A 12,294-nucleotide genomic window follows, 5' to 3' on the forward strand; every position below is an offset into this window, starting at 1 on the left:
AAGTGTCCTAAGAACAGCCTGAAGATTTTCAAAAGGTAGTTACAAAGATAGCAGGTGACAAAAAGTTATGAAGGTTATTTTCTTGTAGCATCAGGTGATATATCAAGGGCCAATGGCCTGAAGTTGCAGACTGGGAGTTTCATGTTGAACACTGGGGAGAAAAAGGTCTTTGCTGGGAGGGTGGTGCAACACTGAAACAGAGTGCCCAGAGAGACTGCACATTCTCCATACCTGGAAGTCTTCAAGACTTGACTAGATGTCCATGGCTGGCTGGATCCAGAGTTGGCAACAGTCCCTTGCTGAGAGTGACTGCACCAGAGGAGCTTCAGAGGTGCCTCTGATCAACGTCTATGTCACTGCATGTTTTGCATGTTTTTGTGAAAACCTCTGTTAGAATTGAATAACATATTTAGAAGGCACCTAGCCAGATATCTGTGGACACACAAAGATGGAGTAGATTCTTCTATCCTCATGTATGGGTATGTGAATATCATATCCCACATATGGGGGAACAGTGAATCTGTCAAGCTTTGTAGTCAAGATTTCACTCACTCATTAGTATAATTAATTCTGTGAATTTTAGTATATATGATTCACAGTAATTTGTAGTGGGATGATTTAAAAGCATACTGTGGACATCTGCAGAGCCAGCCCTTTCCCAGGTTTGGAAGAAGCAAGGAACTAAGCTAGGAGAGCTGTGGGAGAGCTGGGTAAATTGTCAGACATCTACACACTGGGGCTGGCTCTGACCTACTGACTCCCAAAGGAGACTGTCGTTGTGTTTCTGTTCCAGAAATGCCATCTCTCTAGTAAAATCACTAGCAATGACTACACTGCACAAGATCTGACTGTAGCAGAAAACAGTAGTGGGTAAACATACTAAAACAGGCTAGAAACCATGTGGCTGAGGCATAAACATAGAATTGTTCCTCCTGATTCTCTTACAGAGCTGTTAGCCTCTGGCAGATAAAGGATCTGTAACCCACTAAATTATGATTTTACCCAGATATACCCTGAGATTACACATTGTTATTCATGGAGCTACGTAAAATCACACAAAATTGACCTCAGCAGAGAAGGATGTACTTTAAATTTTATCTCAAGCATTGTTTTCTTATTTGAATAATTAACATTTTTGCTCTCATTATCTCAAAGGAAAATAGTTCCAAAAAACATATAGTATTAGCATATGTATTGTAGCTGTTATGTGTCCTTTGAATTTATCAGGATAAGCTTCATATTGACTCTATGATTAGAGAGTGCCAATACATGGATTTTGCTTTGGTTTCATATTATTTTAAAAGTAAACTATTGAGTTTGGGAATTTTGACAATTTAAACAAAATTAGTTTTGTCCCCCATGTAATTAAATGAATATCACTTGCTTGCTTTCATTCTAAATTAGATGTGGTAAATCAATTTTTGGGAGGCCCTCTCTATTCACTGTCTGAAAAGGAGTCTTTAGAAGTGAGGAAGAGTAACAAATCTTCTAGATAGCCAAACTTAGGTGACATGAAGTTCCACTTATAGAAAGATCGTAAGATATATTTTGTGTAATTTTATACATTATGAACCTAATTATCACAAATTCTATAATATTCTGTAGTATTCAGGAGATACAGGATATGATACAAAATATTGTAGGAGGACCTTGCATTATGGAATGTACATACAAAACTGTGCATCGTTGGTGGCTATGGGTAAGAAAGTTTGTTCAGATGTTAGAACATCTGAGAATTTGCAAATCAAGTTTGGCAGTGAAATTTGAGGGAAGCATGAGCCAAGAATTATATCAGTGTTGAAAGATTTGCCCCTATTCTATCTACCCATAGAAGGAAAATAATTTTTTCAGTGTTTCACTTTCATGTTTTACATTCATTCCTTTGAGGAGAAAATTAAAGTTTGTATTCCTACCATTTTACAACTATAAACATAGTTGAAATATTTCTAATATGGTATGAAGGTGACTTGTATTACAAAAACCTGTAAGACACTATGAATCTTATGCAGTATATGATGTGTGTGATTATGCAATAAGTAGCATACAGCATTGGAAGATCTTTTTTACATTCTCAGTATTTCCCAAAAAGCAAAAAGATTAATTCTGGTTTGATATGTGCTTTGTGACAGTTTGTTATTACTGCCATCCTGAGTGCTAAAAAAAAGCACTTGGTTAATTGACTTCATAATTCATGAATGTATTTCACACATTTCTTATACATATAACTGGATTATATATTTTAATTGGTACACATAACTAAATAATTTAAGATTATTTTAGTCCTAAGGATTGATTGCCCAGGAACCCACATTTGCTAATGGGCTAATAAAGTGTTCAGAATTTGCTACCATCTCTGTGACCAATTACAGCTAATTAACACCACCCTAATTTCAGCTCCAGAGTGTTCAATATTCAGGGTAAATTGATAGTGAGTTTACCAGTCACCTAAAAGCCAAAGGAAATCAAACCAAATGAAATTTCAGCAGATCTATGAAAGTCCTAGCTATCCAGAAAATTATCTAAGTGAAAATACAGAACACATATTAAATGTAGTCAGCTTACCCTCTTCTTGTGGCTACTTTCATAAAAGAAAAAAGATCAATCTCTTTGTGGTGGATAATTCATTGTGCTCAACCATAGAGGAGCTTTTTAGGGACTCACAGTACAGGCAGATCTTTGTGGAGGTAAAGCATGCCAACGACGGGAATGGAGGCATGGAGCTGCCAGCTCCACAGGAAGCTGCAGGTATTATAGTATGATGTTCTTATTAATGTTCTTATTGTTCATCCCTTCCCTTCCCTTCCCTTCCCTTTTTAAATTAATAGTGAAATATCTGAACAAATTGTTATGAGCTTTCCTGCATCAGCTTCTGACTAACACAGTCTGAAGTCATCATTTCCCTGTCTCAGTTTATGGCTCCTTCTGTTACTGACTTATACCCACAGAAAGCTTTTGGATGGCCTTGGGTAGCCAGAATGATACACCTATTTATTTATTTATTTTCCAGTAGAGGAAAACAAATTAACAAAAAATTAAGAACATGCTTTTCACATTAACATCTGTATTTTGGAGAAAAATAAATAAATAAATAAAATAATGAACAGGACTGTAAGCAACTTGTACTGTGTAATTGGCACACAAACATTTATTTTCCCATTCTTCTTCATGATCAAACTGTAAGTTGCAAATCCTGTTTAAGCCACAGTAAATTCGGTAAATTACAGATATCCTACCATTATTTTTTTTATTATATTATTGAGATAAATGTTACCAGAAATATATACATCCATTTTTCTTCTGCAATTTTATCCCGCTGTAGTCATTCTGTTGTGCTTATGTTCACTGGTAACTTCCAAAAACTAGTGGGAAAAAAAAGAGAGGGAGAGATAGAGAGAGACAGAGATAGAGAAAAGAAAGAAGAGAGTTCTTATATTTACTCCTGTATTTTTATATCAATATATCCAGCAATTTTGAAACTGGTAATACCTTTACACTTACTTAATATAAAGCACTTAAACCAGCAGCAAATTATCAGAACAAATCATTTTGTCTCTTGGTGTAAGGGGTGTTTCAGAGTCTTACCAAATTAAAATAATTGGTAAAAACACCTCTATATTTGCAAAACCCCGTACAAGTCTCCCACAGAATATAGGAGTGGGGTGTTAAAAGAAAAAATAGTCGTTGGTCTCTGCTGTGCTCACCTTGGAACTGACCAAAATAACGATATAGTCTTTTGAAATACATTTTTTACTGTATTTACAGGTCTCAGTCCAGAGCATGAGTAAACATCTTATGCATTGAAAAGTTCTTAATGACATTCTTAATTGAATTGTAAGGGATTTCTGCAAATGTACCTACCTAAAACACACAAAACATTTTTAACTGTCTTCTAAAACTATAACACTTAAAGGGCTTTAAACTGAGTCCCAGAAGAAGGGCTGCCCAGATGACAACCTATTTTGCATTTATGACCTTGCAGAAAATCTTACAGCTGAGTTAAAAATTATTATTATTAATAATAATAATAATTAAAAGCTATCAAATTAAATTTAAATGGCAAGGTTGACATCCTATGGAATTCTACAGTTCTACAAGCACTACATTCATCCCAAACAGTCTAGACTATGCAAGTTGAAAATACATAACTTTAGAAACTTACTTGATGAATAGAGAAGGATCTAAGAACAGAAATAAGGCTTGCATGCTTACAATTGTTCCATGAAATACGAAATACAAACCAAATTTCTAGTCTGGAGTCTTACCCGTGAAATTTCTAATTTTAAACAACAAACAAAAGAGTAATTTTTTCATTGACAATTGTGGTAATGTAAGTTTGGTTATTTGCTGTTGAAGAAATACATATTCTCAACTAGAACAAATTATATGTACTATATACTCATTTCAGCAATAGAATATGTAACTTTTGAAAATACCTGTGCCTTATTTAACTATTTTTATACAGCTCTGATTCATACAGTATTATCTCACATTTATAGAGTATTGTTTATCTTTCTAATGAACTTCAGTTTCTGCTTCATAACAGCAGATCCTCAGAGATAAAATAACTCCATGACCCTTTGTAACTGATACTTTTAGTTGGGTGACAGCTGAGAATGTTCATGACTGCTAATGGTGTTTCTTCCTTTTTTTATTGGCCTTTCTGGGGTTCATCCTGTTGTCATCCGGTATAGCCACCTATTCACAACATTGCGATGATCCCTGTTTACCACCTGGTAAAGACACTCTGCCTGCAGTGTTCTGAATACGTGTGTGCATGTGCGCTCTGCTTGCCAGAGCTAACAAAGCATGGGCATGAGCAGAGTGCCAGGATGTGTCAGCACTGCTTCTCTGCTAACCCCCAGATCTTCAATGTTCATTACAATAGCAACCTCCTCACTTTCATATCCTGGTCAAGACAGGTCTGTCAGCTCGAGAGGCCTGCAGTCAGTAGATTCCCTATATTCCCAGGAATTAGTGATAAACTGAGGTATTAATTTCATCCTGAAAAATGTCATTTTCAATACCATTGGACAATTATTTAACAGCACTGCCTTTTAAATCTGAAGTTAAGATCTGTATTCTCAGTTAGGGAATTGAAACCTTAGAATGAGCCAAAAATAAAGCTTTAAATTATATTAGATTAAATGTTTGGCTGTTTGAAGAACCACCACCTCATTAGGGTTTGATCCATCAAATCAGAAGCCTTTCAGCTGATATCAAACCACGTCACATAAATTACATAAAAAGCTTATGCTAAACGATGTCCCTGTACACATATGCCTGTATGTCTATATCAAAAGTACCTGTAATGTCTTGATACTTTAAGAAACATTGTGATTTTTCTCGTAAGTTTTGGATATTCTACTTATAGTCTATATATTGTTGCATTCATATTCATATATAAGGATATTCTACTCACAAGCTCTTTGCTCTCATTTGGGGTAAAATGTGTTTGTCTTTGGAATTGTTTTTATACTGGTGCAATTCAATGATACCCACCAGTGTCTATAGTGCTGCAAGCATGACAAAAGAGCTAGTCTATGAAATAGGACCTAAGGACACATGTTGAATAAATTGGAATATTAATAATGAAAGAGTTTATGTTTGTATTTAGTTTTATATGCTAGATACCACTCTTCAGATGACCACAGAGTAGACCACTAATAATAACAATCAAAAACCTTAAAAATTTATAAACTTCCAATTTTAAATAAAGTTCTTTCTATAATGTTGTAGTACAATAGGATATGTTTTATTATGAAGAATTAGTGTTAGGCTTTTGCATTTTATCAAAAATGACAGAAATTCTCTGTCTTCATCAGCTGTACCTTGTCAGTATCAATAAATTAAATTATATCTCATAGATCAATCCTTACACCAGATAATTACCATCATTTGTAATTTAATTGCATTCAATTCATTGGAGTCAAAATATGTAATTGATGAAAATTCAAAAATTATTAAGTCAGTCACTGAAATTCATTAAAAAAACAAACAAACAAACAAACAAAAAAACTTTAAAATAGATTGAACTCTGACTATATATTTAACTATTTGACAAGCAACAAAGATTGATGGCAGACCACATTCCTGGCAGGATTATTAAGACTGAAATGATGACTGAAGTGATTTGCACAGATAAATCAATTAGCCACTTTTTTTTTTTTTTTTTTTTTTTTTTCACACTTCATAGGAATAAATGACACAGACCATGAAACATAACAAGATTTGCTTGAGGTGTTACAACAAATCATAACGTGATTAATCAATTCCTGTTTTGAAAAGCCTCAGTTACTGGGCTTATTATCAGTCTCAATTTAATAAATAAATAAATAAATAAACAAATACAGTTTTCCTTAAATTAAGTAATAATAATAATACTAATAATAATTACTCAAGTTGAAATTACTTTGTCACTTTATGAACATCATTACCTGTCCAAAAAATGTACCTAATATACCTAATTTGACAGAAGGACTTTGGAAGTCTGTTGTTGATTGATTTCAAAGAACTGAGGTGACATATCACTTAACTTTAAAGATACAAAATCTATTTCCAAATAAACTGGAGTAGAAATTGTGAGTCAAGAATTCAGAATGGGAGAAATTAGATGGCTGGAATTCTTGTACTCATATTTTGAAGCAAATTAGTGTTTCTGTACCAGTAACACTGCAGAACTACAAAGGATTATAGCAATTTAACAGAACAAGCATGAAAGCCAGTTTCAAAACACATGGGGAGTTTTCAGAAGTATTTAATACTTACAGCACATCCAAAAGAATTTTTAAGTTATTTTAACCATATCTGTGTATGCTTAGTAAAGAAAATCCAAACAATATTCCAATTTTTCTTGCAGATATATAAAACAGTTGATAACATTCTGGAAAATTGTGTTTTCCTATGATAAAAGGTAATATATAAAACCCTTTGATTTGACTGGGATTCATACTCCATCAGCTGTAATTCTTCCAAGTTTAAGAACTCATCAGAAAGTTTTGGCAGTTTTAAATTCTGAAGGTCCCACTGGGAAAGAAAAAAAATAAAATATTATTATTCTAATTGAAGTAAAAATCCCAGCACAAGTACAGCTGAACATTTACTGAACTGAAAAACATGCTTTATATTACATCATGTAATAAAAGGCATAACAAAATAAAATGTTATAGCAAATCATTGTTGGTGGTACCCATGCTCTTTAGGAATGCAAGTAATTCATTGATATAAATACTTGTATTGACCTGGAATTAATTATGAATGTAAAATTACAGATCTCAGTGTACAGTGACAAGAAGGATTTAAATGTGAAACAAGTAACACTGAGATGATCCATGTCATATACTTTACCATCTAAAAACCTGGTCTCGTGTCCATTGTAATTTTTCAGTCTTTCTTTTTAGTCAATGGACACAGATGGATAACTTTCGAAATTAATTCAAATCACCCTAAAAAAGGCTTTCTGCATTGGCTTTTGAGGGAGTCTAGAAATCACCAGGGATTCAACACCCAGCTTTCAATAAGATGATCTGAATTTAAGCTGTGATTAAATGAAACAACACACTGCCAACAAAAGGCATTCAGTATTAATTACGTTTCATCCCCTAGCGTAATCTGTTGAGTAGCCATTTGCTTCCCTTCTTCTCCTTCCTCCATTCACAATCAATATTTAGTATTTTTCTGCTACATTACCAAAGAGTCCCTGCTTACCAGTTCAGCAAAAAGTAGAACTTCACATCCTGTGAGGTACTGAGAAATACTTCAGGACTGAGAACTATTGTGTCTTCACATGGTCTCTTTACAATTTATATTCAGGATCCTGCATCTGCTGTTGCCAGCTCTCCTGGCACAACAGATAGGACACAAAATACACAATACATGACATTTTTATTATAGATTATAATTACAGACTATAGCTATAGATTAGTTACAAATTATATATTACGTATTATATATTGTATAACGTATGCTAGCAAGAGAAGTGCTTTTTCAATTTAGTTTATAAATAATTTGTATTCTAAGGTCAGACAGGAAATGAAAAGCCTGACAGAGATATGCAGAAGACAGTTAAACCAATTTGAATATGTTGAATACAAAACTAGTTTAATAATAATAATAATAATAATAATAATAATAATAAAATCATCACATTATACCCTTACTGGACATCTGCAAATAAGAAATAATATATATATATTACATAAAAATATCAAGCTCAAACTTAGTAATGAAAATATGTATTCTATCAGTTACATTAACAAGAAAATGAAAATACTCTGAAAATGGAAAAATGCATCTTCCTTTGCATGTTTGTGAGACAAGTGGCATCTTTCTCTCTGCTTGTTTCCCTCTGAATTGCTTTATTTCCTTTGTTTAATGTATAAAAAACAATGTGCTATTGTCAAAGTTGAAGGGAGAGCTAGAAGCATGGATTTGATCAGTAATTCTTTCCACTTCAGGATTATCTGGAATGGTGTTATTAAGTACTTTAGAATGAATTGATGAATTATTACCATGAGCTTTCTTCTCATTATTATTATTATTTTTTATTTTTATTTTTAAAGGAAACATTTTACAAAAGTTAAACAGAAATCTGTGCACAAGTTGACATCTTTCCAGGTCTGTGTCACTTGAATCACACTGCAAATGGATCTCATGGTATCTGCATACAAAATTTAATTTTGCAAATACCACTGAAGTGTCATCTATACAGCCCCAAGCCATTTTTTTTGAACTTTCTATTTTAAACAGGATTTGCAACTTGGACCTGTTAGTGTAGGTGTTCCTGGAGAATTTTGCCTTTGGACACTTACAATTTCTAATCCCTTTTCACAGTTTTCTATGAAGATGTTATGAATTAAAGACTGGAATATGATGTTGAGGGCTCTGGTTCATCAGCAAAGATGGCTTGCCTTGGAGTGGTTACAGTAATTTCCTCTGCTCTTGATCTTGCTCTTCTCCAAGCAGTTTCCATGCCTGCCTGGAGGGACAATTCTCCTATCTGTGAAGTAGTTTGTGAACTGCTAATTTATAGCCCCAAATATTAAAATACACTGACATTTTTGTTTATTTTACTGCTGTAGTCCCTGCAGCTGTAAAAGCCCATGGCTGTAAAAGCAACTGAGCCATCCCTAAACAACCAATGGATACAGGGTGGGTAGATAGTGAGTAGAAACTAGGTCAGCTGTCCAAAGTTAAACCATCCTGCTTGTGAATCAAAACCTCAGTTTTATCCTAAGCCCCACTAGCCATGCAAATTCTGTGATTTTGCATACACTTCTTAGCATCTCTAGATTAGAATAAGTGCAAATTACATCAGGTGTTAGGTTTTAGATTTACTTTAATCGCCTGATATAGGTATTAGTTCTCCTGGTAAACAATGGAGAAGGTCATTTGTGGCAAAACAATTGAAAAAATAAAATCTCTGGAATGTGCGAGGCCAATGCAAATAAATAAATGTCTTCTGATAAGCAAAGTCAATACTCTTTGGTACACTACTCAAAAACTTTCTGTTTTTTAAAAATCTGTTACAAACACAGTAGCACACAAATGTACACTAAATGAAGAGTTCATGAAAATTTCCTTACAATGTTGTCATTCCATCATTGTGCATGATTAACTTATTTGATGTGCCTGATTGTTCAGTAACATATATACAAATATATATATATAATATAATATAATTTTCAGGAGGAAAAAAATATATTAACCTAACTATTTATTCAATCTACTTTATTAACAAACAGATCCAAAATAAAATTCAGTCTGGTCTTTTATGTTTCAAATTAGTTAATTACAAATAAAAGGAAATATTTAGTGATATATTTATATTTCAAATGAAGTTAAAGTTGGACATTTTTATTACATCACTTCTTTAGAAAATAACTGTTCATACCTCTGCCATCAAAGAAGTTGCTTCAAGCCTGTACTTTGCCTGTCTTTGTAACCTGCAAGTTCATGTGAGACTACTTCTGATCTCTGATAAGATTTGGCTTGTGAGTCAGAACTCTGCAGCCAGAAGTAGTTTGAAGAGACATGCATTTAATTTCTTATTAAAATATTTGCACAGGAAGGTAGTGGTAAACAGAGAGATAGTTTCTATCTTGATCCTGTTAAATTCAGTGTATATATCTCTATTGAAACTACTAGAAGTGAGTAGGCCAATGACAAATAAGATTTGTGATCTACCTTTGATTGTCTAAATTTCTGGGAGACCTTCACATACACAGGGCAATCGTTCAGTCTGATATTTCAATTACAATGGACAGTAACATAGACTGATTGACAGTTACCTCTCCTCCTAAACAGTATTTGCTACAGATTTCAAAATAAATAAATAAATAAATAAATAAATAAATAAATAAATAAGTAAAAGCTTGGTGGATGGAAAGGGTGGACTAAATAACCTGTCAGAGACTAAAGATTTCATCTGAAATACTATGTCAACATAAACAGGGTAGGGAGAAAATTTGGTGAAATCACAACTGGAGATGCTTTTAGGAGAATCCTTTTATTACTCACTAGTAGTTGCTTTCTCTGAAGTGTGGTTATGTAGGGAGCAGGGGCCTTGCTTCCATTGAAGGTGTCAGCAATAAATTGTTGACACTGGGAAGATGGAGCACATGGAATTGCACAGCTTTCTTGTTTGCCAACCTACTTGTCTACAGGAGCAGTAAGACAACTAGTAAAATATACAGAGGTATATAAGCATATGTGAATGAAGCTCTAGAATAGTTCTAAAAGATGAAGCATAAACATGTGTATGTGTTTGAGTATAGTTGGCTGTGTGCCATAATTTGTGTTTCACAACCCCTTTCATTCTGGACTCAGGTTTGTTTTGGCCCAAATGTACATAGCTTTCTTCTTCCTATCCTTTACATGTTCTCCATGGGAATGCTGTGATGTGTCCATGCAGTTGAAGCAGGCCTCAGCAATTTGCTCATCAAGGACTAGAGTAAAACAGAGGTCTTGAGGGGAGGTGTGATATGAGGTGTGGGACACCCACAACAATAAATACTAAATAAACATTGGAGTCAGGGGACATGGGCCAGTGAACTATACTGGGCTGAACAGGAGATTATCTAAAAGGATAAATATTATGTGAAATCAAATCTATATTTATCTTTATCCTAACCAAGCCTCAAAAGAAGAGACAGAACTTGAAGAGCAGTATCAGACCAAATTGTCAACTGGGTCATGAATCACTCTGCTAAGGGCAATAGGAATACAGTTTATACCAGTCTTGTGCACAAAGGAGAGCTGTCCTCAAACCCTTGAATAATAAAAAATAATATTCACAATCTTTGTTTGTATAGGTTTGTATAGGAGGTAATATAATTAGTCCTGTGTAAAATGAAGATTAGATTTAATCACCAAATGAGTATGTTTTTCAAACTTTTTTTTCTTTTTAAACTCTGTACTCAGGAAGATCTGTTAACAAGCTCAGCACAGAACCACTGAGAATCATTCATGAGACACTGGAAGAAACCACTGACTGGCTTTATGGCTTTATTTCTTTACTGTCTGACATCATATGGAGTGATGATGATGACACCGATGAAGGTATTCATAATGTAAAGATTTCTGTAACTGCTTTAACCATTGTCTTACATGCATTATGTTGGCTTACTCAGCTTTTAACCTCACAATCAAGAAGGTCAAACAAAAAGAAATGTTGTTGCTAATAAAACATCTACTGGCTATTCCAATCAGTAACTTGGTCTTTTTGTTAGCTTTCATCTCATGTTTAATGTACCATTACAGAAAAGCTGTCAGAATTAAATATTACCATTAGTACATCTTAAAGAAAAGAGCTAATTTATACAAGACCTCAAAGCCAAAACCAAAATATGCATCAGGATATTGCTTCAGAGAATGGCAATAACTATTTTCTTTTAATCAGTAAGAATCTAATGAATATCAGGAAATATACAAGGTAGACCTAGAAACTTAGATATTTAGTTTTATTTTTCATTTTATGTACTGATGACAGGACAATATATTGACACAAAAAAAATATGACAAAAATTACTATTTTGGCTGGACTAAGGGGAGTTTGCATGGCAAATTACAAATAATGAAGTTTACTAAAAATTATGGTTTTGTCATTACAGTAAAATTCTTCATATGACTTTATCTCATAAATGAAAATAATCTGCTAGCATTTCAAGTGTCAACATAACAATCCTTCTGTTATAGAAAAAAGTAGTGGTATGAGCAGACCAGTAGTGTATCTTCATGTCACATCATATTCACAGAATCACACAGAATCACAGAATTTCTAGGTTGGAAGAGACCTCA

General features: G+C 33.7%; 1 protein-coding gene across 11 annotated transcripts in view; it reads left to right on the forward strand.

The window, feature by feature from the left end:
- TRDN (triadin) overlaps window positions 1-12,294 on the forward strand; it is a 245,228-nt gene that overhangs the window by 40,854 nt on the left and 192,080 nt on the right. For 10 of the 11 annotated variants that reach the window (XM_035320873.1, XM_035320870.1, XM_035320877.1 and 7 more), the window contains exons 3-4: window positions 4,692-4,733; window positions 11,419-11,556. In XM_035320873.1, the coding sequence (XP_035176764.1) occupies window positions 4,692-4,733; window positions 11,419-11,556 (180 nt within the window). The remainder of the gene's footprint in view (window positions 1-4,691; window positions 4,734-11,418; window positions 11,557-12,294) is intronic. The other variant, XM_035320875.1, reaches the window with a different exon arrangement.

Source organism: Oxyura jamaicensis, chromosome 3 (genome assembly GCF_011077185.1).
Source record: "Oxyura jamaicensis isolate SHBP4307 breed ruddy duck chromosome 3, BPBGC_Ojam_1.0, whole genome shotgun sequence".
Taxonomy (NCBI): domain Eukaryota; kingdom Metazoa; phylum Chordata; class Aves; order Anseriformes; family Anatidae; genus Oxyura; species Oxyura jamaicensis.